Source organism: Corvus brachyrhynchos, unplaced genomic scaffold, assembly GCF_000691975.1.
Source record: "Corvus brachyrhynchos isolate BGI_N302 unplaced genomic scaffold, ASM69197v1 scaffold200, whole genome shotgun sequence".
NCBI classification, from domain to species: Eukaryota; Metazoa; Chordata; class Aves; order Passeriformes; family Corvidae; genus Corvus; species Corvus brachyrhynchos.
In genome coordinates this window covers 6,577,720-6,604,904 of record NW_008236184.1, presented here as the reverse complement: position 1 = coordinate 6,604,904, position 27,185 = coordinate 6,577,720, and the positions used below count along the sequence as shown (strand labels likewise).

The following is a 27,185-nucleotide window of genomic DNA, read 5'->3' as shown; positions in this document are numbered from 1 at the left end:
TGTAAAAAGCAATGAATCACAGCTGGGGGGAAAATCATAAAACCACAAGCCACCACAGCTCCCACACAAACGTACATGGTATTTACTCATCTATTTCTAACAAAATTGCAAGTAGAATAGAAAGGAGAAGAGGGAGGGCAATGGTGAAAGCAAATTGTTCAAACTATCTTTGTTGGAAAAGCAAAGGGGCTTTTCTTCCAGCAGGAAGCAAACAGCATGGCTCCAAGAGCTGAGGGAGGGGATGCAGTCCCAGCCCTGTACCACCACTCCTTCCTCCCACAGGTTCCTACCTTGCTGCTTTTGGGACATCATTTCCTTGCTGCTGGTTTTTGCCTTGGAGCAGTCTGTTGCTGTTTGCTTTTAAGAGAGGAAATCTTGATCTTGGGAATTCCCTGGGAAATGTGCAGCCCCGTAGGGCCAGCCCGGTGGTGTTGCATGCCTGTGCTGAGGAGCTTGAGTGAACCAGCACTGGTTCTCCTTAGGTCTGTTGGCAGGAGCAGTCTGCAAAATGATTATCCTGAGAAAAGACTTGATGCTGGGGAGGAAAACACAGGCCTTTAATCCCAGCTGCCATTTGCAGTTTTGTTATTAATCCCATAAGAAGACGAGAGGGTTAATTGTGCCCAGGCCGTAAGTTCTTCCAGGAAAGATTTTCCTGTTATCCTGTCCCTGACCAGTACTGTGACCCCAAACACTAAAAGTATACCATGACTTTAGCCTGAAAGGACTTTGCTAAATCTTCGCTTCTTTCTCTCAGATCTCAGAAGCCTCCATGGATGCACACAAAGGACTGCAAACTGGGAACCTTGTATAGGAAGAGGGCAGAGCACAGGCTAGCGTTTCCCCCCCTCCTGAACAGGGGGTGCTTCTCCGTGGGTGAAAAATCAGAAATGAGTAAAAACATTAATTGTATCTGCCTTGAGCCCCCCCGGACCTTCTGGGACAGCACTACATGGGACTGGGGTGCCTGCAAGGCCCATTCTGCTCAGAGAGACAAACAGGAGGCTGAGAACAAGGTGACTGTATGAAGAGACATCTCTTCCCTTGCATTGCCCATTCCATTCACACAGGTTCCTCTGCCGGGGCACCAGGGCCACCTCCTCCCCTGTGGCACTTGTCCCACCTAGGCAAGGCTGTGTCCTGCAGTCCCCGGTGCGACAGCTCCAGCTGGTGGCTGCCAAGAGCTGCTAACAGCATTCACATGGAAACACTCCGGAGAGGGAACATCGCTGTGCCAAGGAAATGCCTGATGTTCCTGATGGTATCCATCTCCCAAACCACAAGGGACAGGAAACATGGCAGATGCTTTTGCGGAACACCCGACATGCATCAAACACACATCACTGCTGCTTTCCACAGCGCAACGAGGGCAGAGATTTAATTACACACAAGCTCTCCTAAATCAGGGAGAGAGACAGTTGAAAATAGGGTGGAAGAAAACCCAACATTTAATTCAATTTATTTAGCAGCATCTTTATTGCAACAAAGGTTTTGTAATAAAACGCAGCAAAACTAATGTCTCCACTTTACATGATTAAAAGCCATGGAGCTCGGGAGGGGGGAGGGAGGGAGCCCAATAAACCCACTGGAGTGAGACATGCAATTTTGTTAACGCAAACAGCAGGCACTTCATGTTCTCGAATTAAACACCTGAACTTCTACTCCGCAGAAGAGCCAAGTAAAAACTGCAGCAAGAGCTCTCTCCCCCTTCTGAAGGGGCACACACAAAGTCTCTGCAGGGTTCTGACACTCAAGTGAATAGGCAGCCCAAGGCAGGGGACTCCTGGCCGATGTTTCACTGACTTAGACTCTGTTATTGCCTCGGCAGGGGTTGGGTGTCATGGCAGCAGTGGAACAGCCGGACACACGGACACACACGGTAGGAACACAACCCACTTCTCCTGGCAGGGAATATGGGTTGGAACTTGGAGTATGAGAATTCTCCATAATTTCCTACCCAGGTTCAGATGCAGGTGCTCCAGGGTTAAAGCATTACTATACCATCCCACTCGGAAATTTTTTCCATAGCCTATTTCCAAATGCCACCAGTAAGTAGGGAATGCATTTTCCATTCTAATATAATGAGGTTAGTTATTTTCAAAGCTTTGCTTGGTGCTTTGAGCTCATTTTTCCATTGAGTTTGTAAAAATTAAGCATTTCTGGGTAGATACTAATTTTACTGTGTTCTGAGTAAAAAGAGATCACTGAGAACAAAGGGAGGTGCGGGTGAAACCCAACAGCTTTGCACATCCCACACTCACGAGGCATCACTGGAAGCTGCATTAAAATGGGGTGAAAGAATGGGCTTTCACCAGGAACAAGCACAACCAATCCCAACCACCTCGAAAGAGAGGAAACTGCTGGCACCAACACACAACTTCAGTATCTCAGCACTCAGATCCCCATATTTCATATATATTCTTAAACACACAAAAACATTCATCTCAAAGACACCTGTGCAACTAAATATCCACCACACAAGGAAGGCTCAGTCCCGCTCCTGTTCAGAGCAGGGCTCCTGCTGGGCACAACACCCCTAGAAGGCAGAGGGGCCTCCACAGGAACATACCAACCTCTGGTTTGGGAGCCACAGCAAAGGCTCCTCCTCATACCTTTTTGCTCCACAACCTCCCCTGCCCCCCCAGGATCTCACTAGTTCTGTTTAAAACTCACATTAACCAAGAGATTTTTAACATGCAGGAAGTGATGAAGTACAATCCCAAATATCAAACAGGCTGGAAACCTCCTCAAGTGACATTCCCATCTCCAGGACTGTAATGTACAGCCTTGTCCTGGCCCTTGGCCAGACCAACACTTCACCATACAGGGTGCAGGAATACCGCTACACCCAAAAAATAACGATGCCAAGTCCCTCAGCACTAACACCTTCCTACCTCTGCAGTCTCGATCACAACGGGGTTTTTCCTTTCTTCACTGGGAAATTAGCTGGAATCAGACTTCATCTAAGGCATCTCTTTTGCAAGAACTACAAAACTCTGGTGATAAATCCTTCCAGCACTTCCACAGGATAAGAGAGCACGGGGTCTTAAAGTGCTTAACTACAGTAAAAAGAAAAGAAAATGGTAGGAAAGAAAGAATCCATAATTTATGTTGCAAAACAGAGCAGTTACAGTATGTTGTACTTTAATAGCTTTTTGATGTATATATTTAAAACAGTAGAAGGATGCATTATTAAGAATTATATGTCAACACTTATAATCACATCCTGCCTCAAATCCAAACCCAGCCTGGCTTACTCACGTAATGTTTAGTTCTTCAATTCCCAAAAAATGCAGTGTTTGATGAAGGCCATTTTTGCTCTGTTTTTTAAACAAAACGATCAATTTTGTCTTAAAAATCATATACATTTACATTCAAGGGTAATCACCTCTAGAAAAAGAACAAAAAAAACCCCAAAAAAGCAAGTTAATTTAATATTGAACAAAATATAAACAACCTTGGAGAAGGTGAATACTATCCATGGGTAATTTTATACATATATGTATATATGAACAGATATAGATATATGTATATATAATACAGCATAAACACGTTGGGAACACAATGAAATTCCAGAGGAACAGCTTATTTTTGTCTCTCCCCACTGTTGTGTTGCACATGTGCTGCTCTCTCGGTGCCGACTGTAACACAGTGCCCAGGGATGCTGCCTTTGCTTCAGCCACAATTAACCGCTAAGAGAAGACATTCCTGGAGCTGGGCTCCTTCCGTGCCACGCCCTTCCCAAAATCAACCCGTTATTGACCTGCTAATGGTCTTTTAACTGATCCACTTGTAATCACTGAGATCTGAAAACCAACAAACAGCCCGAACCAAGGCTCCCCACTGCGGAGGAAACACTCCCTGTACGCCGGTTGGCTTTGGCTCCTTTGTGTATCCCAAAAACCAGATCCTGTTTTCACACACGGCTTTTACAACCGTGTAACTGCCCCAGCTCCCCTCCCTTTAGTGCACATGCCCAGCAGTTTAACTGAAAAACGATGCGGTTTGATCAGATACAGCCAGAGTCTGTTAAATCCCAGAGTTCTGGGATCAAGCTGAACAGTACAAAATCAAGAAAAGTACAAGGTTACAACATGTGGAGTTCTAAGAGCGTAAACACTGAGAGTGATTCCAGATTTTCTGCAGATGAAAAGAAAATCATGCTCTGCTTCCCTCTAGCACCAAAACAGAAAGAAAAGGAAGTTCTTGGGTTTCTAAGAAAACCGTTAAAACTTATCAGAGTGTCAGAGGCAAGTCCCAAGGGGAGAATTTTCTGGATTAAAGAGAATAATTTTCGATGGATTTCTATCCTAAATTACCTGTTGCCAGTTAAAAGTGCCTTCACACACTTATGCTTTTCAGCCAAGCCTGCTGCTTAGTTAAAACCAACCTCAGTAGCAAAAACACAACTGGGACTGCAATTCCTTGAGGGTTACCTGAAGCTGTACAGAAAAGGGTTCTCAAAGACAGCATCATCAGCATCAGCATCATCAACATGCACAGTAGTGCTAGAAAGGATCCAGGAATAGGGGACTGGACAGGACACAAGCCTCGGAAATAGCCCCTCATACATGAGGAAATTCAACAGAACAGTTCATATTGCCTCGCATATAAGGTCTCCCCACACATCCTCTGCAGACCTTGGAATTAGAGTATTGAACTTCTAAATTGTAACAGGATGCATATGCCCGTATCATGCTGATGTGAGGGTAAGGAAGGAGTATTGCAAACCCAGCTCCAGAGTGAACATCAGGGAAAAATCTCAACAGGATGCACTTTGAAGCTTGTTTGAAAATTTACAGTTTCAGCTTTTTAACTTAAGTTAGTTTGCACCTCAGAATAAAAGATTGTTAAGCCCATATCACAGTAAAGTATCAATTCACTTCTCCACTGAAATCAAGTACAATCAGGATAGGTTCTCAAGCTGCTGCAAGAAAAGACAATGATTTATCCTAGGGGAGAAGGAATCAAAGAACCTGGCATCAACTGATCTGAATCCAAACTTTAAATATATTAAGAGGCAGCTTAAAAGTCTTTCTTCTTAAAAAACAATTAACATCTAGATGAGGGATGTGTCCAACTTGTGACCAGCTTCTAAGGAGTGAGACACATCCCTTTCATGAAGCATAAAAGCTATATGATAGCATTTAAAATTAATAAAAGTTGTAACCATTCAGGTAAACTCTTGCTGTGTAGTGAGTAAATCACCCAGTATTATGTAATAAGATACCAAGGAACACACTGTAAAAATACATCAATTATGCCATAATGCTTTTAAAAAGTGAAGATCTGGTGCTGTAGAAGTACGTTATTTTCAGTTTCAGCTCGTCCCCCAAGAGAACACCCATGGTACTGTATTATACCACAGACATTGGATTTTATTTACAGCTTAAAGTTATTAGATCACTGTACTTAAATTTCCTGTATGGCACCAAATTTACTTTTAAAAAAGTGTCTGTGAGGGTGTGTACGGGTGTGTACATGTGGCAGGCACCAGAAAGCAATGTTCCATCCTATTTTCTCTAGTTTCCTACACCTCCCTGTCCGGAGAGCAGCCGTGGAGCAGAGTTCTGAGGTCAGTCACATGGCCTTCATGGCAGCAATGCGAGAGCCCAGGTTCTCCTGCAGGTAATACAGCAGGTGCAGTTCATAGTGCTCTCCTGACTCAGGGACTCTGATGCTGTGTCTCTCCTGAGGGTAGATCTGAAATGTAAAATAAAGTCGTAAATATCCAGAGCAGCTGCAGGCGCCAACATTTAAACCAGTCCCAGAGCCACATTCCAAACGTCCATGGAATGTCCCTGCATTAACTCTGCACCTGAACTAACACTCCTCATCCTCCATTGCCTGAACCCAGGAGAACCCACTGTGATCCAGCTGTGCTGGAGGGGATCAGCCTGGCTGAGCAGAGGCAGCTCCTGGCCAGAGCACATTCCCAGTTCTGCAGTGTGGTGTGGGATCCCTGGGTTCCACCTGCACTGAGCCAGCAGGGTTTAATTAAATGAAGAACCCTGTTCCATGCTATATGAATGCTGCTGCACTGCCTTCCAGCTGCAGATCTCCTCAGAAACAGCCTTAACTGCTTATTTGCCCAATTTTTCTTTTTGTTAATTCATTTAAATAATATTAAAATATTAACATTTAAAAAATTATTGGCTCAAATGCTACAATTTTATCCTAGAATTCCAAGCTGTCCAGCACAACCATGGTACAAGTTCCAGTTCTGGACTCCTCCAAGACAGACACATCACCTTTACGCCCTGGTTCTGGCCTTACCTGTAGGTCATAGGGTTTCCCAGCTCTCACCAAAAAGCTGAGCAAAATACTGGTGTGTGCAAAGTGAACATTCTCATCCAGGAATCCATGTAGCAGCAGCAAACGGTTTGGTCTGGGAAATGCAAGAGAAAAAAGTTCTAGACAGAATCCCACTCATTTCACAGCCCACATGCATCCCTACAAAAACACTCGTCAGAAAAAAATGCTTGCATTGAAGGCAGTGATTTCAGTTGTAAACTGCTCTGGATAGACACATTTCTCAAACCTGTTCCTTGCTCCTCTGAAAGTTCTTCCTGCACACGCATATTACAGTCAGACCTTTTATTTGAATATCTTAGTTATTCTCATCAATGCTTCCTAGCTTGGACAATACAAGGCCTTAAACCTTGCTGATTGTCAGCTCTTTGGCAAGAAAGCCCATGGCCCCAGCTTGCTCTGCTGTGTTGAGAGAGCCTCAGAACATACAAAAACATCCCAATCAACTAATTTTTGTTTAGCTTAATGTGGCTCTAAAGTGCTAATCAAATTGAAGATATGTTTGTAATTTCTTAGACATAAAAGATAGTCTTTAATTACAGCTACTATAAAAGGGCTTACATGAAATGGTCTGTAATTATGCAAATGTTCATTTGAGTATTAAGTTTATTAGTGTTGGGTATTGGGGTTTTTTAAATTATTATTTAATGCTAGCATTTGTGATTCCAGAAATACCAAGAACAGGGAGATAAAAACATGTCTATGGGGCTTGAACTTTCCTGGTAGGAAAAACAGAAGACAAGAGCCAGAAGCAAACTTACTCAGAAGGAAACTTCTCAGCCTGCATGGCCACGGATCCCAGGTAGTAGCCCTGCTCGTTGTGCTCTGGGTGGCCCATGTAGCGCTCCGTGTATCCCGTGTCATAGAAAATCCACAGCGTGACGGGGGCTCCAGCTATGGCCACCTGCCAGTGCCACAGAGAGGGGAGTGACAACACTGCCCCCTGACCTGGCCACGTCCCTCCCTCCCACAGCAACTGTGGAACAAGCAAAGCAATCCTTGCTGTCCCTGCCCCAGCTCACACACAGCACAGCTCAGCTATGACCCACATGCACTGGAAACCAGGAAGAGCCTACAGGCAAATTGGAAGCAACTTTAAACATACCACTTGCAAGGGCTGCTGACTGAAGTGCATTCTGTGGGGTTCTGTGGGTTTGGGTACATTTGCATGCCTAACAGAAACAGCTCCCTAGGACTCAGCAAACTACCCTGTATAGCTACCACCAGCTTGCAGAGGCTTGTGGAAAAAAAGACCCATAAGAAAAAAAAACAACCACAAAAACACCCAAAACCCCTTTGCAAGGCAGGTGTTTGTAAAGGTAAAAATACAACAATTTTAAAGGAATTGAGACAAATAATTATTAAACCTCCCAGTAATATTAAGGTTGGACTTCAAGAAAGCAAGAGTAGTCACAAAGAACAAAACACATCTCAAGGGCAATAGCCAGCTCTTCCCACATCTCTACCCAAAGAAAGTCTGGCTGTTTATTACAGTGGTCTAAAGTCAGGCAGGCACAAGAACCTCTTTCCAGTACCTCTTCCCATCCCCAGACTGTCCTTCTGGCTGCTTTAGAACATGCTCCTATGCAGCAGCATGGGCAATTTGATCTGGGAATAGATCAGTCTGCAAAGGGAACTACTCTCTCAGGGCCAAAAAGAGGGAGAATGAGAAGGAGGTGTTGTTTTTCACCAGGATTGTTTCCCTTACCTGGTTCACAACACAAAGAGCTCAGCTGGCACAAAGTGGGCAGCAGCTGACATTACCTAAGGTACCTTCAGCACAGGTGACCTGAGATAGGTAGAGCTACACCAGCACAGTTGCCATTGCAAGCTCAATAGTCCAACAGTTGCTAGAAAAGCAACTTCTCTCTGAAGTCAGCCAAACAGAAGAGTCTTGAAGAAAACAGCCACTGCACTGTGTCCTAACTTGTCTAGAGCAAGCTCTGAGGTCTTTGTGCTGTGATCACCCATGGAAGTCACACTATTAAAGGAAAAATTCTGTCTGTACCACTAGAGTAAGTACTCAATGCATGAACATACCCTGAAGATATCTGACCTCTGTGTTAAAGCCATTAGGGAGAGATAGCCTCCATAGGACCAGCCATGAATGCCAACACGCTCCAAGTCGATGAAGTCGTACTGCGATGCCAAATACTGCAGCCCTTCCACCTGGTCATCTATTTCTATCTGTCCCTGGGAGGGCAGAGACAAAGGTAAGTTCTGTTAGTTACAGGCCAGTGTTACGTTTTCAGGATTGCCCGAGGTAACAACCTTCAGAGCTTTGGTGCTCAAGAGTGATCCATGCTCAGAATGCAACTGTCCTGCTTCATGTGAGCTGCAAACTGTATCTTTGAGGAGTCACAGCCTCATTATGAACTACCCTGTGTCAGGCTGGAGCTGGGTTACAGCCTGAAACCATGACATTTTATCTTTCCTACATCAAGCATCTTTCCTCCCTCAACTCTCACCTATACACACTTCCTGTCCCCAAATCCCAGAAATGTCACACAGGCAGTGCTGGGCACCTGTGCCAAAATAGTGCTTCAGCACTGCTAACACTGGGACTCAAACCCATCTCTGGCTGAGAACAGAGCCAGACTCAGAGTCCACTTACCATTTTGTATTTAAAGGCTCCTTCAAACTTCAACCCTCGGTGGCAGGAGCCCCTATTGTCAATGACAACGACAACATAGCCTAAAGAGGCCAAAGTGTTCAGTCGGAAATACTTGATTCCTTTAAACCGGTTGTTCACCAGCTGTACCTGGAATACAAGAGCAGCACAGAATCCAGAGGTCACCTCTTAATCCAATTTCAGATTTTATTTATATTTATCTTTAAATGCTTTACACAATTTTATAATGTGAAGTTTTCAAGATCCCTACTCCCTGCTGTAAGATTCCCTCTCCCTACTATGCAATAAATTCTTCCCCCAGTAAAACAAGCCATTCTGTGTCATGGACATGAAGAGCTGAGGTCCAGTGAGGCAACTGGAGAGGAGAAGGAGACAGAACTGGGAACAAGGACTACCTGATTCCCTTTTCTCTCAGTTTCAACTCTGCTACTCCATATCTGTCCTCAGACAAGTGGCAGTGCCTGGATCCATGACCTGGAGATCATGAACCCTTACAGCACCTTTGGCCAAGCACATACTCACCGAACAGGCAAAATGCCACCTGCTGCCCTCAGCACAGAGCAGGAACTGTTCCTGCAGGAGAGCCGTGGAGTGATCCCTGCCAGCCCACCCCACTGCTCACCAGCTCACCTGAGGGCCTCCATAGATGAAGAGCACTGTGGGGTACTTCTTCCCAGGCTCCAGGTTGTGGGGTTTGTACATCATTCCATACAGCGTGAACCCCGTGGAGCTCTCAAAGGAGAACACTTCAGGGGGAATGTAATCGGGAAGAGGACCTGCCATGGGAGGAGAGCCTGGTTTAAACAGGAATGGATGAGTAACACAGCTCTGCTTGGCCGCTGCCCTGTCACCAGTCTCACTGCAATCCCAGTGGAGGTCTCCCACGCTTTCCAGTGGATGTGGCTGGATCCAGGCAGAGACCGTAAATGGCCCAGCCCTAGGTGAGCTTTCTGAGCCCTATCACAACAGTTCTCCTGTGAACAACAGTAAATCTCCCCTGACAGAGCCATTACAGATGTCCCATCGCTTCCTAATCCCACTTAGGACTCGCTACATTAACACATAGAAAGCACAGGACATGGAGTATGCCTCAGGTAAGGAGAAATCAAAGGGAACAGAAATCCAGTGGAAGATTATAGCCCAAGAGCTGTCTCACAAAGACATGAGTAGGCAGCAGCACACACTATTTAAGAAGTGCACCTCCCTCCCCATGAACACACTCTTTAGCAAGCACATCATACAGAGCAAGTGAGAGCACTTAAATCCCTCCCTGAGCTAAAACTGGCAGGAGAAACTTGGTAATTTCCACTTTAAATTCCTTCATGGTCTGTTTATATCCATTTGTTGCTGAGCTGAAAATGTCCCTCCTGTACTTCACAGAATTTCTCACAAAAGCCTGAGTTTCAGAAACAAGACTGGTCAGTCAAAACAGCAAATCTTGAGCAAGCATACACTGGGATATCTTTCATCCATTGATCTTACTTGTCCTTTTCCTGTTCCTCCTCCATGCCATTACCTGCTGAATCTAAAATGGTAGCCCAGAATTCCTTAGTCCTATGAGCTGCATCATTTTCCGATCCTGTCAGCCTGTACAGTGACACACAGTGGGGGTTCTTCTGATTACTGTACTTGCTGATGAACATGTCACAGTCCTGGGGAGAAAAAGAACATGCCTTGAACTCCTCAGTGCAGAGGCACAAGCAAGTGAGCATTTCTTTTTGCATTTAGATCTTTCAGAAGATGCTTATGGACCAAATTAAACCAGAAATCTGAGCACTTTTGCTTCTGAAACACTACAGTCCTTAACACTCCAAACCCAAAGATACACCTGCAAATCCAAGAGTGGCATGAGGAGCTGGTCACACACCCTCTTCTGGGTCATGAATTCCCAGCTGGATTCCTGGAACTGCACCCAATGCTGCCCAGGCTCATCTCATCTGGTGATTGGTTTCTAGTCCACTGCAGGCAGAGAGTCAGGCTCACAGAGTTTCAAACAATTCATCCCAGCTCCTTTTGCCTGAAGTGAGTTGGAGAGCAATGGAACCAGGACGTCAAGTCTGATTTCCAGGGTAGTTTTACACACTGACTGTACAACATACAGGAGGGCACAACACAGCCTAAAACCTGCTTTTGTTATATATAAATACTGCCCTGTCTGCTGAGTGACAGGATAAGCCTGGGCTAAGGCAGAGCAGCCCAGCCAGCCCTGGCAGGCACAGGTACCTGGCTGACACAGCAGGCGTGTGAGTAACCGCGTTCTGTCAGGCGCTTCACTTCCCCGGGGTTCTCGTAGTTAACAACATACAAGTGATGCTCCAGAGGTGAGTCTTTTGTGCCTTGAAAGTACACCAGTTTTTTGGTTTCATCCACATAGATCTGTCAGGAGCAAAACAAACAGCATATCCCTCAATATCCAGTTCTACCACCTCAAAGTCTCCCCCACATCCCTCCCGCCCCACTTCCATATGGCTGAGTTGGAGCCCAGCAATCTGCAAGGTATAAACCAAACAACTGTTCTTACTGTCCTCAACTCTGTCAGTTTAATTCAAATGATCGAAGAATTCATACAGCTCAGAGCTACAAGAGCAGCAGTTTGGGGACCATTCCTTCCCTCCTTGTGCAAGCTCACAAGTTACACAGAACAGAAATACTGTGTATTTTGGCTAAAACCATACTGGATTAATAGGTTTATGCTGATCCCTCCAAGGGACCATCTCCCTGTGTGTGTGGCAGGATATCCATGACGCAAGAGCAAGACTTACATTGGATCCATGTCTGCCAAGCACTTCCCATTCCCCACTGGTAATTGCTATCTCCTCTTTGATGAGGCACTTGAAGTCACCTGCAAATAGCCAGTGTACAGAGATTTTTATTTCTAAAAATATTTTGTCACTTGCCTAGAAATAAAGGTTTTATACTGAACAATAGGCAGGCAATGGAAATACGAGGTGTCAGAAATGGAAAATTTTGCAAGAATTTTGCTTTTATAAGATGATTTCATTTCCCTTAGAATGAGGGAGATTTAGCATGAAAAAGAAGTCAGATGCATTTAGAGAAATCTAATCAACCCCAGATATAATGCTATGTGGAAAAAAGACCTACAACAGTTGCAAGGAACTAGTAAAATTAGGTGTATTTTTTGTGCATACAGAGTTCAGTAGGTGCCTTCAACACAAGCTAAGTAAATTAAGTATCACAGCATGAAATTGTGAATTAAAGAACACATACTGTGGAAAAAACCACTCTGGGAGCTTTGCACACAGTGATTTCTTGCATCTGAGCAACAGCAAGTTCCAGCAGTGAGGAGGAAAAGCCAAATATGTCTCACAGTATCACAGGGAGCTTGTTTCCCATCTGGTTTTTGGAAACTTTTCCCTTTAGTCCATAAGGAAGGATCGGGGCTAAAACTAAGGCATGCTGAAAACAGAATAACCCCTGTACAATTTCCAGAGGAATGACTGTACACTGAAGTGCTTCCCTGGACAACAGCAGAAGTTTCCAATGAGACAATAATTCCTGCCAGCTGGAAGGACGTTTATTTCCTCACTGGTCAGCAACAAATGCCCAATTAAAGCACAAGAATTATTCCCCTTACTCGGAGCAGGGAGGCCTCCACAGGACCGTTTGTACTTGCTCTCCTTCAGAACCGAGGTGACCTTGTACAGGTGTCGGAAGCCTGTTTTGCACTCGGAGGCAAAAATGAACTCTATCTCATCTTCATGGGTTTGAGGGAAGACATGGAAGATATCGTGGATCTGAGAAGACAGAGCAGTGGATTATCGTCATCAGTAGGACTCTGGCACTGCAGTCACACAAAATATGTTCCTCTTGCTGCTTAACACAGACCACACAGTCCAGGCTAACTGGGTGCAGCATTGTCCCTTACTGGGAGAACCAGTTACACTTGGAGCCAGGGGGGTCTGCAGCCAGTGCCACATCCCCACAGCTCCAGCTTTCTGCCAGTCTAACTCTATATCCTGGTCACCAAACTAATTAAGTTTTTCTGCACCTGCCCTTCTAGCTTAGACACAGAGGTGGGTCCACCTCTGCAGACCTCTGTCCTGTGCTGCCTGCAAGTGAAGGATTATTTAAAGAAGGATGAGCTGACATCATCTTCCGACTCATCAACATGTCAGCTCTTGCTTCAAGGGACAATCTTTGAAGGACTTGGGAGTACTTATCTTCACAGTATGAGCTGCCAGTCAAAAATCACTTCAGCCAGTAAAAATAATGGAGAAAGCGAAACTCACTGCACCATCCTGAAACCAAACATTTACTAAGGAATGTGGTATCATAGAGAGCACTTGCTGTATAGGGACTGTTCACTGGAAGCTTCTGTGCAAAAGTTCTCTGCTGAAAGATCCAACTATGTGCCAGTGATTGATGCTCCCAGGCACACCTCCAACGGGATGTCACTGCAGAGTCATGGATCTTTATGTGCAGCAGTGTGAGGAGAGGCACAGTTTACAGCAGTGACCAGGCACACCCGTGACTGCTCTCAGCACAGGCCCTGCATTTCACCTCCCAGAACATCACACCCTTAACCTGTTTCACCAGACCAAATGTAGTTCAGGAGAGGTTCAATGCATGTTAGCTGACTCTCAGGACTTGTTCACCCAGTGTCATCTTGATAGATCTTTGTTGCCTAGAAAATACTTCATCTGGTGGCACTACTGGTGATAACAATTGCCAAGAAGCTGGAGAGTGCCAGTGACACTGTGGGCAAGGGGCTGCCTGGGAACACCAGAGCCCTGGGCTCTGCTCCTGGCTCTGAGCACTGCATAGACTCAGGCAAAGCAGCTCTGTTTTCACATCCCAAATCTGTTCTCTACATCCTGTTTTTCACAGCAGGAAGCCCCGAATATGCACAGAACTTGCACTATGGGATCACTGTCCTTGACAGCACAGTAACACCAATGTTGCTCGATTGCTACAAACTGTCAGAGAAGGCTGAAATTCAAATTCTTACATTTATCCAGATGTCTGTTGTTTCTTCATAAATAATGAAAGGTGTAACAGAATCTGGTACAGCATCAATAAGTTTCTGTCTTTCCATTGCATCATCTTCTGTGGGGATGAATAATGCAGGAGGGATCAGGACTATCTGAAGCCGAGTTTGGGAGCGATCAAGCAAGATGGACCAGATGCTGTTGAGGACACAGATATTAGAGAAAATAACATGCAACCATGAGTATGACACAAGTCTAAAAATCTAAGCAGACACTCGGTAGCACTAGGCATTTTGAAGGAGTCAAGAATATTCAATTGCAGATTAAGTCACGTGCAAAATTTCACCCACATAAACAAATTTCTTCCATAACACAAGAACCTATTTTGCTTCATTTTAATATTGCATAAGCACTGCAAGTTCAAAAGTTTAACTCATTCTGTTCTCCCTGATTTGAATTGTGCTTCAAGGGAGAAAAAGAAGAGAAAAATCAGAGGGAATAATGAAGCAGAAAAATTTCAATTGAAATTTCAGGATGCTTGTGAAAATACCACTTTTAGATCTACACCTGGCAGAGAGTAACACTGGCACCTAAAGGGACCAGCAGCAGCCCCTGCCATATTCTGATGGCTTTACATGTAGCTCCAACAATAATCCTGCAAAAAACAGGATAAAGTAGCAAATGTGTCCCTGGATTTCTTCCACATTTGGATGGGAAAGAAATTTAAAAGGTGAAAGCCATCTTTAGATTCAAAAACTGGAGGAGTGCAATTCTGGAAAACCATGGAATCATTTGGGTTGGAAAAGACCCTTAAGATCATCGAGTCCAACCATTCCTCCAGCACTGCCAAGCCCACCACTAACCATGTCCCCAAGTGCCACATCTACACAGCTTTAAAGTCCCTCCAGGGATGGTGATTCCACCACCGCCCTGGGCAGCCTGTGCCAGGGCTGGACAACCCTTTCAGTGAAATACCCTTTCGGAGAAGCTTCTGGTGAGTTAGAAACACTGTACTACATCATCTACAGGGTTAAAATGACATGCAAATGTAAGTAGCACTTACAGCAGGTTTTCTGATCAGTAAGTCTGGTCAGCAAGGATGGTCCAGTGGTTAGGGCGCTAGCCTAGGGCCTGGGGGACCTGGGCTCATTTCTCTCCTCAGCCACAGACTTCCTGCGTGACCATGGCAAGGCACTTAACCTCTCTGGGCTTCAGTTCCCCATCTGTAAAATGGGGATAATAGCACTGCACTCTCTCTCACAGGGATGCTGAGAGGACACACACATCAAAGGCTGCGAGTGCCCAAACCCAAAGCAGTAGGGCCAGGGAGCAGAGAAAGACACAAGGAGGGCTCTGGTTTGGCTTTTGGAAAAATGGTCCCCTTTGCACAAACAAGTTGGTAGCAATGTAAAAGTGAAAGCAGGCTTAAGCTGGAAGAAGACAGAGACCACTACAATCTGCTTCTGACTGTATGACCCCAAACCCTCTGAGCAGAGACAGGATTAACATACGCACTATTTTCCTTCTGGCGTCCACCCAGCTCTAGCAATGTACTCTACTCCTTCAAAGAGGATCTCGAAGGGCTGAACTAGCTCTTTATCCACAACATCTGCAATCTGTTGACAAAGCAGCAATTCAGTGACACTGAGATGAACCCCCACAACCAGTTTTTCATGCACGATGAGAGCCTGGACACAGAAGACTTTTTCTGTGCAGCTCATGCAATTTAGATTGTTCAGCCTTTGCAACACAGGGGACTGAACCCCATCTGCAGCCAGACCCCAGCACAGCAGGAGAGCTGCACACTGCCAGTACAGCCAGGGCTGGGACCAGAGAAATCTGGATGCTGCTCACAAACCCATCATCCATCTCGCACAACTCATGTGAACTCTCAGTTCCCCCCCGTAAAGGGGAGGTAATTTGTACCGAGCTCTTTTGTAGGATTTTCATGGATAGGTGCTGAACATCCTGCATGACACCCAGTTACCAATGTGGTTCTAATTCATGATATGCAGTGCTGCAGTCTGCCGCTGCTGGGACTGGGAACAAGTCCCAGTGGTACCCAAAGTGTCCTGAAGGCTTTCCCTGCCTTTCCTGGCTGACACCAGCATCACTATCCCAGCAGGTGACTGCTGATGGCTGAAGTAGCTCAAGAGTTGGGAGAATTCCAATAATTTATGGCTGTAATGAATCTGTTTGATAAGATTAATTTCCCATCTGTCCAAAAATCTTGGACTGGGCTGTGGAAATTTCTCCATCTGTTTAAAAATCCCAGGGCAAAAGCAAAGTTCATATCTTTCCATATGTTCATACTTTAGTAAGGTGATATACTGTATTTGCAATACAGTTTTCCCAATATCTGCAGCCAATCAAGAGATCAGTCACATAAGAAGGTGTAACCATCCACACCTACAACACTCTGCTCTGCAGCTGAGTTCACACACCAGTGGTAGCGAAGGAAAGCACAGCCTTGAGAAATACTGCTGCACACTGAGTATCTGCACAGGAATGAGCCAAGGGCACTGCCTCCAGAGAGGCCAGGAAGCCATTGCAACCAGGAAAGTTACTTTGTACAGAACTGGAAAATGAATTTTACAAAAAAAAAAAAAATCATAGCAATTATACGTATTTGGCAAACAAACAGAACATAGACTTACTCTGCCTTCTGCATTGATTGTCACTTCAGAGATCTTGAAAGTGACCTTTGGATTTGCTGTACCTATAAAAACAGATGTTAGCAGTCAAGCACCAATTGTTTGCTGTGCATTACTGTGGTGTTATTCATACAGGACTGGAAAAGGCAAACAGCAGAATGCTCTTTGATCAAATAGCCTCCCTGCATGTGTGAGAGACACCACAGAACCAAGAAACTGCAAACGTGAGGAGATTTAGAGGATGTAATCCTGCAAACAGACCAAGAACCACACTACTGTAACAGTCAGTCTTCTCTCCCACAATCAGTGGATGCATTTACAGGGTGAAAGTAAATGCTCAGGAGTGAATGGAATAGCAAAGCAAGCTTTGGTTCACTGTTTGGCTTTATTCCAAGGTGGTACATAGAAACTGATCCAGTGCTAAAGAGCATCAGTGAATATCAAACACCTAAAAACCTACTGCCATCACTACTGCCATTATGATAATAAAGCTACATATTGTTTAAGGGATTTGAGCATTCGTTAGCTTGTTTCCTTTGCACTGAATAGAGCCACGGCAAAACACTCTCAGAAATCCGAGTGTTCACAAGCACCAAAAAACCACGAGGTGTCACCTCTTTCTTCCCAGCCTCATATTGAGCCCTTGTCTCTCCTAGATACAAGCAGTAAATCAGGAAAAGCAGAAATCTTTTCCAGTGAACTGGGGAATCTACAAGATCTGAATGAATTCTGCAGCTTGAGAATGTCAGCCAAACAGAAGGTATTTCTCCAAAAAATGAAGATTTCAGGAGTGAGGAAAGAGAGCAAACCACTGTTACCAGAGCAATGTGTTCCACTGTGACAGCAGGGACATCTCAGAAGGGTAGAACTGTTCAAACTTGCCCCACACCTGAGAGTGAATCAGCCCTCAGCAGGTCTGCTTAAATCCCACTTCCCTGCTTCCAGTGGCACTCCAAGCCTGCCCTCAGCCCTTCACTGCTGAAGCCTCCAGATCATCCACTGTCTTCAAATGTGACCACAGGCAGTTTTCCTGGCAGGCCGCAGCAGGACAGGTTTGCTGTTCAAAGTCCAAGAGCAATCCTGGAGATCAGAGTCCTCCAGAACTTGAACTGCCAGGGCAGTGCCAGCAGCTAAACAGAAACCCTCCTAAAACCCCAAAAGGCTGTAATTCTGGAGCTGTTCCCTCAGAAACACAGGATTGTAATGAGAATCAACTCGCCAGCAACTCAGGTCTGCCAGGATCCCAGAGAGTGGCTCAAACAGTGACAGTGAGAGAAGGTTTCTGCCAACTCCTGACCCCAGAGCCCCCAGTAACCACACGGCTGCAGTATCAGCACAGTCACCAGTGACTCATCCAGCCTCCAGAGCAGCTTCCCCAAACACATTTGCACCACCTGGACGCCAATTCAAAGACGACTCAACACCTCTCTGCTCTAAGCTTGGAGAGTCACTGCTGCCAGGCACATGGAATAAAATAGGTGTCTTCCAGAAACATGGATGTAAAGTTTCAGGATCTCACCAGTTTTGGGGTACCGGAAGGAATCTGTTCTTCTTGTCTCCAGCATGGGTGATGTGACATGGATAATTTCTACCTCTGACTCATCATTTTCTTCATAAAGAATTTGAAGAACTTTACCCCCATCCAGTGCTGTAAATGAATTAACATTACCAAATTACAGAACAGAATTATCAGTTATTGCAGGCATCAGTATTCTCTCAGGAGCACAAGCAGATTGGAAGGATGAAGAAAAATCCAACAAAGCCTGTGATTCATGTTTCATTAAAATAAAACACTGAGACTCTTACAACTCCCACCACTGTTGTGAGAAGGGAAGTCTCTCCCCCCAGTGCTCACTAGGCCCCTGTAACCGGTCCCCGCTGCAGACAGCTCCAAAGGACGCCATTCCCAATTTGCATAAAGTAGGAGGAAGAGAGAGCTCTGCACTGGACAGGGCTTGTCAGACACGCTGGATCCCCACACTTACTTGGCTGTGCCTTTGGGCACCACCAGTAGCCAGTGTATCTGTCAAACTCCTCCTGCAGCACAAAAGTAGCCACGCCAGCAGATTTTGGATCCTCCTCAACATTGGCCAGCTCTAAAAAAAGACACCAAAGAATTAGTTTGTGATGTGCTGCAGAACCAAACCAGTTCTGCATTATCCCAAACACAGCCCAAGTTCACCCCCAGGGAACCATTACATGATAATAAATCTGACTTCTCAGCAGATTTGTTTTCTGCTTCCAGCCTTCTGTGTTCATATATTAGGGAGGATTTAATCCTCTCTGACATGGCAGCTTCTTTTAGGAAAGGAAAGCCATTCTCTCTTCTTACTTGTACCTAATCAGGCTCTCAATTAGTCAAAGAAAGAAAATGTTCTCTCTACCTGAGTCCAGTGAATTGGAACTACAACTTTTAAGAAAATCAAAACCCCAAACCTTTCTGAACAACGGAAACTGAAAACATGAACATTCAGAAAAATGAAAGCATCAGTATTTCATTCACTGTACGAACCAAAAGTAACAGACTTACATAACATCTCAACATGATGACATATCCATAGGGCTTCAATATTTTTCCTGTTACCCTGGAGGTAACTTAGCAGCGCTCCATAAATAATTATCATCTGAGAAGGAGTCATTGCTACAGTTTATTTTTACTGTACTTACATAATATTTTAATATTTAGCATTTAAATAGTCTAAAGCATTATTATAAAGTGTCAAAAATTTCAATTGACTAAAATTCAGATCATATAGTTTAAATACAAAATGCAATTGATTTTTAAAGTGTTTTATCCACAATTTGCCATTTTCTTTCTTCCAGGATAAATGCCTAAGAGTTGGAGAGGGTAAGCAGTGAGAACCTAAGTTATTGAGTATAAGGGGACAGCAGAAGCCCCAGTGCTATTCAGAAACTGCCTAAATTGTTTCTAAAAGTCTCTGCAACCTGATTTCACTGGAAGAAACTTTCCTCTAGCTCTATTCCACCCACAGCTCCTCCACACAAAAAAGGCTGTTCCATAGAAAAGCACTGTGCTGTGTTTCAGAAGAGCCCTTCCATATGTATCCAACAAACAACGCATCCTGCCAGATTGCACAGTGCAGGGAAAAGAATCATCCCATATCTGCACTACAGGATGCACACGGAATGTGACAAACAAGGTGGAATAAACAGTGGCCATTACCCTCATTTCAGGAGAACCTTTAGTGCCATTGCTTAATGCAGTCTAGCAAGAACAAGTGCAGAGGAGGTACAGGAATTTAATTCAGGATGCATTACCATTGTGCACAAATGTCAGCCTCCTTTCTTCCCTGGATTCTATATTAGATATCCAGATGTCATTGCAATGGATAAATGCCATCCAATTCGGATCAGCTGGACAAAGCTTGGGATCCATCCGGATATTTGGACAACTGGTCTCTACTAGAATGGGTCTTAAAGGCTGTTGCTGTTTGGAATTTAAAAAAAAAAAAAAGCACAGTAAGATATAACACAAGAACACATCCACCAAGTAACCTGGATTTTCAGAAGACCGCAGCAGTGTGGACACTGACTTCAAATACATGTTTAGAGAGGAATCTATTCCACACACAGAAAAATACCATGCAGATATTTTATAGGGAAAGTTGTGCCTCTACCAAGGTCGCACCAGGCCTCTTTCCCCAGAGCTGAGGATCAGCCCCAAATCAGAGGGCAGCTTGTGTAGAGAAGCCTGGCACACTCTTAAAAACAGCACCCTGAAAGGGGCTGGCAGAACATGCAACCTTGTCCTCCAAAAGCAACTCAAGATACAGTAAATTACCTCTGACAACAGGGTTAGACAAACACCAGGCATTTACTATAATAATAGTAAATTTTTTCAGCTTTGAAGGCCAGCTTCAGCACCAGCAGAGTGAAGGCTGCTTGTTCTGCAAGTTGTACAGTCAAATGGTGTAAAAATGGTGTAACACATCCAGCACTGACCACAGAACAATGACCAGGAAACTGCAGCCTGGGGATAAAAGTTGTCTCTGATGTGACGTCTGACTCTGTGGAAGAGCATGGAGCCTTTTGTTGTTTTTTATGGACACTGCTAGTCATGAAAAACCAAACAAATCTGGCGTCCTGCCTTGCTGCCACCATTTTACCATTTCTTGTAGACCTGCATCTGAGTTTCTACAATCATGGAAACACACCCCTGTGGATAACCCTGTTTCCACTGTTATCAAGGTCACTTCCTGTGCTAATGCAATAACTACTGATAATCAGCTCTCTGCTCTCACTCCAAGCCAAAGGAGGTTCTTGCCAGAGCAAAGTCCTGCAGAGAGACAGGAGATGAGTAAACTCACGGTGAATCCATGGGGGCCTCCATCTTTCACATGATAAATCCCACTCCCTGCCTGGAACAGGAAGGTGCCGCTCTCTCGGTGGTAATCATAGGAGGCAATCCCAACAGTGCCGATCCGCTTCCTCTCCCGCAGCAACTCCTCTTCCCGTGAGTACATCCCATAGTCCAGGATGGCCTGAAAACAAGCAGAGAAGCCCAATCGACACCTCTGCTCTGCATGCTTCCAGGAGCAGATGGCTGAGCAGACATCCTCCTCCTCCGGAATCCTGCTGCCGGCTGGAAGCCAGCTCCGGTTTTGCCTCTGCCATCAGCACTCGTAGGTGCAGGCCATGATCAGATCCCACACAACTGTAAACTGACAGCCACTCCACCCATTGCAAGGCCAGCATTATTCCCAATATTCCCTGGTATAAGAAAGCTCAGACTGAGGGTCTGTTATTTCTAGAATGAGCCCGAGAGGCTTTGCTCACTTTCCCAGACATGCAGTGACTGGTCTGGTGGGAGGAGAGCCCAGCCGGAGCTTTATGTCTGGCTGACAGCCCTGGTAAATAACATGGGGAAAAATACACTTCATTCCATGTGGGGTTTGTCCCACCTCCTCCAACCTGCCATGGTGCATGGGATGGGATGGTGCAGGCTTGCTATGTGCAGCAGGGAAAAGGGAATCCACATTCCAGTGAGTAGGAAAGGGATCCTCTGCTCTAGCATGAGTCATGGAGCCATTGACTGATCCTCGGGGGAATCATCACTTCCCCTGCAAGACAGCAGGGAAGTGATTGGAGACTACAGGCTCCTTCAGCAATCCCCAGGATCTCACAGCACAGAACTTGATGCAAATTAGCACTTGCAATCTCTGCCAGCAAAGGAATCATCCAGCACACAGAGGGGATGGAACTCCAAACACTGAGGAGAAAGCTGTGCTTCATTTTGGGATGGCTGCAGGGCTGGCATGTACAAGAAGAATCTTAAAATTTTTAAGACAATAAACTTCAAATTTTCAGGATGAAAACCCCAAATCCCACGTGCTTGAAGTAAGAAAAAAATCAGGACCCACCGGAAAAAGATCCAGAAGAGGCTTCCAGGAAAGCAGCAGGACAGCAGCTTTGTTTATGGTTTTGGGAATTTCAGAATAGAAGAGTGTGTTCTCCCTGTTCTCCCCAGACATTGCTATAGAGAAAGTGAGGAGAAAAAAAAAAATGTATTAGCTTTCTGTTAATAATCCAAACACTCTCAAAGGATGCCCAAGAACAATTTCCCAGGCCCTTCCTACCAGAGGAAGGACTGATGGTCTCTGCACTGCAGCCTCGCTCTGGGAATTCCCTGCTTTGCAGAAATGCAAGTCACAGAGAAGGCAGAGAACAATGACACCCAGGCTTACCCCACGCTGTCTGAAGCACTCTGTGTTTTCTTATTGCCCTTTTATTCCATAAGCTTTATAAATCAAGAAGGGCTTTTGTGCCAGTTCCCCTGTCTGGGATACACGGCCTGTGTTTCAAAAGTAACAGACCTTTAGGGAGGTTTGGACACCCCTTTCCTGCTCCTCTCCCTCAGTCATTGAAAGTCTCTCCTCAGTCAATGAAACATCATTCAGGTTTCTGAAGGCTCCTGCCCAGGCACATGGGGATCAGCCCAGAGGGAGCCAGGTGTGCTCCAGGGAAGGCCAAGCCTGGTCTATAGCTCAGGAAGTGGCACTTGGGAAACCAGAGCTCATCCCAGGGGAATCAATGTCAACACACCCATGATGTGCTTGAACTCAGCATCATCCAAGAATTATGACCCCCATCCTATGAAAAGGGGAAAAAGAGCAGCAGTTTTCTGACTATGTCACTGCACAGCACACGCACTCTGTGAATCACAAACCTGAGCTTAAGCAAGTAGCCTAAGTGGCAAGCAGTGGGGCTATTAACATGGCACTGGTTCAGCCATTGCTTCTCTCCCTAATCCAGGTTTTCATGGATTTATGTTCAGCTACCACAGCTCTTGACAAAAGCATTTCTCTACCACAAGGCCTGCTCCAAAAAGCCACTCAGAGGGTTGCTCACGGTACTGCTCATGATGCCAAATCACTTCTATCAAATGAACATTAATTAGTGAAACAATGCACAAGTGAGGCACTGAATCCAAGAACAACAAACTACATAAAGTTTTTTATTATTAAGACCAAAAATGTAAGAAAAGTATTTACTCTCTGAGCTGCCCCTGACCTACACTGCTATTTATTCCCCAGGGTTCCTGGAAAACCTGCTCCATTGGTAGCTGAAGCACAAAGGACTTCCAAAATTACAGTTAAAATCTCTGCTTTGGAAGGAAACTTTGAAGAAGAACAAGGTTCTACTCAACAGCTGTAATAAGAGAAAGGAGACGAACCTGCATAGCTTTTGGAGAGAGTATATACTTGGGGTGAGAGAAAAGGGACTGAACAGACTTCCAGCTTGGGAACATGCCCCAAAGGATACTTCCGAGTTCTTTTCCAGGCCTAATGGGTCACCTCCAATCATGCTACTCCCATGGGAAATTACATCATAAGTTTTAATGAGATATTACAATCACAATCATGACTTTTGACCAGCCAGTGTGGCCTGGAATCCCTTTTGATTTACCAGGAACACCCAGCTGTCAGGAACAGTCAATCCCAAACAGCCCTGCAGTGCTACTGTCACAGCCAGCTTACCCAGATAGTAGATCCTATCGGAATGAGGTCCTTCAGGATCATTTTTCTTCACAAATGTGAAGTCATGAGGGGCTTTTGCCATCATGTATCCATGATACTTCCGTGTATCTGTGAGTAGTTTCCGAAGCTGGCTCCAGGAGTGCCTCTCTACATAGAAAGGTTCCAGTTTTGGCTGCTCCTCTCTCGGGACCTGCTCCTCACGACCTGCAGTCTCAAAGATTTCCAGGCCCGGCTGTTCAGTTTCCATGGCTGCTGCCATGTTGCATGTTTCTGGAAAAAACAGAACAGCTCCAGCAAACCCTCACTGCACACTCCGAACACACCCCACAGCAAAACTGCTTTAAGAAAACCGTAATTTCATGTGGTGAATAAAACCCACGGCAGAAGCAAGAGGATTAGGAAAGATATTTCCACCCTGGAAAACAGGCTGGCACCACTCAGCCTTTCAGAATGGGACTAAAGACTTCATGAAGCCACAGATTTATTGTTGTGTTTCCCATGTCCACACATACCAGCCACTCATTTCAGTTCATGAAGTGAATAAATTCTTCCCTTTTAAGCTCCTACCTGCTTCTTTGCCCACAAGACCTGCACAAATATCACCTCACTACACTGATATCAGAACAAGGGATAATTAGGAGTGGAGGAAGAGCTGGGACAAACAACTGCTTAGCAGAAATAACACTGGTAGCTGATCTGGAACCATCAGGCCACACAACAGGCTTAGGCACCTCATGTCCTTATTCCCATTATTCTCCCATAACTTCTTGGGTTTGTTTGTATCTCCTTTCAAACTAAGCCCAGAAGGGTCTAGCAGTGATCAACACTATTATATTGTCCCAATTACAAGTACCAGAAGGGGACACAGTGAAAAAAGCATTTCCCAAACAGATTTATCTGCAACACAAGTCTTATCTGCCCAACAGGTTGTTAATTCAGCAGGTATCTCTTCCTGCAGTCAGCCGTGCTTTACAAAGTGTATCTGAGCTGAAATTATCAGCCCGGACGTCTGGCAAGAGGAAACCAAGTCCTCCCACTGTAAATCCCAGAGCTGAGGGCACCTCCAAAAGGATCCAAGCTATAAATTCCTGTCACATAGTTCATTTCTGGAGAGCCCAAGGTGTAGGGTTGTCAAACCTCAAAGGGAGGGAGGGAGTGTCTATATAAAGCATGGAAAGACTGCACAAGTGTTGTGTACGCTGCTAGGGCAGAGCATGTTGGCCTAAGCCTGACAAACACTAATACAGCCTAAATAAAGCATTTCCCTCGAGCAAACAGGCACTGAAGGATCACTGGAGCTCAAGGCACAGGCTTGGACAGCTGGCAGAGCTCTCTGATGGACTGGCTCTCCCATGGCTCTACAGAGCAGCTGAGACATATCCCCAGAGGAGTGAAAAAGATATGATCTGCACCTTGATACAAACCCATCTTAACACAAATAGTTTAGTTTCACCTTTGGCAACACAAACCAAGTAAACACAGATCCTTCTTCTGCCCATACTATTTACAGCACAAAAATCCAGAACAAAAGAGCCCTGTCCAACTGGAAGGAGGGTCCAAGGCATGCACCGAGCAGTGCTGTGCTCGAGACAGCGTCAGGAACTGACAATGAACCTTCAAACCTGAACCGCAAATCTCGTTTAATCTGCAGAATTCCAACAAAGAAAAAACCTCCTTTCCCCACCTACCCCCAGATGCTGCTATTTCTTAACCCGACCTACTTCTCGCAGGAAAAGGGATAAAAACCGAAAAACAGCAGACGTTAACGAGCCAATAGCAGTGGGAACGGCCACCCGGTACGGGAATGTCAGCCCAGGGTGATACTCCCAGGGATTCCTCCACGGCCGGGGACAGATCCCGGGGGTCCCTCCACGGCCGGTCAGATTTCGGGGGTTTCCTCCACGACCGGGGACAGATCCCGGGGGACCCTCCACAGCTGGGAGAGGACATCGGGGGGTCCCTCCACGGCCGGGAGCAGATCGCGGTAGGCTCTCCCCGGACAGGGGTAGATCCCAGGAGAGCCTCCACGGCCAGGGGCAGATGCCGGGGCGCCCCCAAGGCCAGGGGCAGATCCCGGGGTGGCGGCAGGCAGATCCCGGGGATCCCTCTACGGCCGGGGCGGCGGCCAGGCCTGGCCGGGGGCGGAAGGCCCGGCCGCCCCGGGTCAAGCCCCCTCCTCTCGCCCACCTCAGGAGTCCCAAGGCCCCCAGGGGTCCTCCCCGGAGCGGAGCCCCCTGCCCGACCCCCGGCGTTTTCCCGGTACTCACGGCGCTCCGCGGCGGCGCTGCTGCCGAACCGCCCCGCCGGGCCGCTGCTACAGCTTCCGCTTCCAGGAGCGGCCACGGGCACCGAGCCGTACCGGCGATAGCGCCACCTGCCGGCCGGGAGGACCGAAGGCGAGGGTGCGACATCCACCCGGGCACGAGGACCGGGACACGGGACACAGGGACCAAGGCCTTGCACAGGGACCGGGACAAACACACACACTACACCATGGACGGGAGTCAGGTCACGCAAACCCCCAGTGCACAAGGACCCTGCAGTTTCAAAAATCGCTTTTTCTTTCCTCTCCAAAAACTGCTACCACCTCCACAATGATATGCTTCCCACAGCGGAAAGAAATTCCCAGCTGTCATAATGAGTGTTAAACCCAGGGCACACCCAGGCTCCAGTGCAGTGAACCCCAAAACACCCCCAGGCTCCAGAGCTGTGTGCCCCCAACCAAATGTTTCTATACCCCTGAATTTCCTTTTGCAAAGCACAGTCCCTTTTTTCAAAGGAAAATCTTTTTTGACTCCCTAAAAACCAGAAAAAATAACTTTTCTGCAGGTGCTCCCTCCCTTCCACACGTGCAGGTGGAAGCTCCAGGTCACACTGGGACCTGAGGCTGGTTTTCCCCACACACTTCCCCAAAGGGCCCGTGGGGTTTGTGTTCTGAAATAAAGCCTCCTGGGGACCATTGCTACAGCTCACCCGACCTTCTGTGGTAGCTTCACAGCACTAGGAGCTGGCAGAGGTTGGAAATCCTCCATCCAGGGGCAGGCTGGGGCATGGACCTGGTGTCTCCACACCAGAGATTCACATGGAAGACCCTGAGGCTGGGAGAGAGAGGTCGTGCCAAGATGGGTTGGAGGGAGGATAGATTTGCTGTTGGAATGAGGATGGCCATGGGCGAGGGGCCCTTGTGTAAGCTCCTGAGGGAGTGAGGGGCAGCCTTTTTGGAAACAACACTGAAGTAAAAAATGCTATCCTTTTTTAGCCTTACTATCATAGAATCATGGAATAGTGTGGGTTGGAAAGGACCTTAAAGCTCATCCAGTTCCAACCATGGGCAGGGCCACCTAAATCAGGTTGCTCCAAGCCCCATCAAACCTGGCCTTGGACACTTCCAGGGATGAGGCAGACACAGCTCCTCTTATCAGCTTCTCCTGTCATGGGTGAGATGTGGCTGGTCTCTTCCACCAGGTAACAGGTCACAGGACAAGGGAAACGGCCTTAAGTTGTGCCAGGAAAGGTTTAGTTTGGATATTAGCGAAAACTTCTTCACAGAAAGGGTTGTGGAACATTGGCACAGGCTGCCCGCGGCAGTGGTGGAGTCCCCATACTGGAGGGATTTCAAAGCCGCGTGGATGCGAGGGCA

At 46.2% G+C, this 27,185-nt stretch overlaps 2 protein-coding genes across 3 annotated transcripts in view; one reads left to right on the top strand and one right to left on the bottom strand.

The window, feature by feature from the left end:
• Window positions 1-1,452: 1,452 nt before the first annotated feature.
• Window positions 1,453-25,907, bottom strand: DPP8 (dipeptidyl peptidase 8). 2 transcript variants are annotated; one of them, XR_001862555.1, is made up of 20 exons: window positions 25,813-25,883; window positions 23,546-23,815; window positions 21,929-22,041; window positions 20,876-21,049; window positions 19,827-19,995; window positions 18,533-18,643; window positions 18,067-18,195; window positions 16,551-16,612; window positions 15,409-15,509; window positions 13,914-14,091; window positions 12,540-12,699; window positions 11,707-11,786; window positions 11,168-11,320; window positions 10,461-10,596; window positions 9,575-9,720; window positions 8,927-9,073; window positions 8,369-8,505; window positions 7,074-7,216; window positions 6,277-6,388; window positions 1,453-5,703 (listed from the first exon to the last, which is right to left on the bottom strand). XR_001862555.1 is itself a non-coding variant. In XM_008637559.2 (20 exons), exons 2-20 carry the CDS (start codon window positions 23,802-23,804, stop codon window positions 5,581-5,583), a joined length of 2,649 nt encoding a protein of 882 aa, XP_008635781.1. In that variant the 5' UTR covers window positions 23,805-23,815; window positions 25,813-25,907; the 3' UTR covers window positions 1,453-5,580. The 2 variants fall into 2 exon arrangements, 1 of the variants encoding a protein (XP_008635781.1); XM_008637559.2 differs by having other exon boundaries at window positions 8,353-8,505; window positions 25,813-25,907.
• Window positions 25,908-26,595: 688 nt separating this feature from the next.
• Window positions 26,596-27,185, top strand: part of HACD3 (3-hydroxyacyl-CoA dehydratase 3) — an 11,852-nt gene continuing 11,262 nt past the window's right edge. Inside the window, 1 exon segment of the mRNA XM_017737058.1 lies at window positions 26,596-26,747. Within this exon segment, the coding sequence (XP_017592547.1) occupies window positions 26,596-26,747 (152 nt within the window).

What these genes read in the sequence shown, in the direction of transcription:
- DPP8 (XM_008637559.2), bottom strand. Translation starts at nt 23,804, where the DNA reads ATGGCAGCAGCCATGGAAACTGAACAGCCGGGCCTGGAAATCTTTGAG. An exon ending in GCTGACATTTGTGCACAATG is followed by an intron (nt 18,644 to 19,826) that starts GTAATGCATCCT and finishes GTCTTTTTTTAG; the next exon opens with AGCTGGCCAATGTTGAGGAG. An exon ending in GCTGAGAAGTTTCCTTCTGA is followed by an intron (nt 6,389 to 7,073) that starts GTAAGTTTGCTT and finishes TGCATTTCCCAG; the next exon opens with ACCAAACCGTTTGCTGCTGC.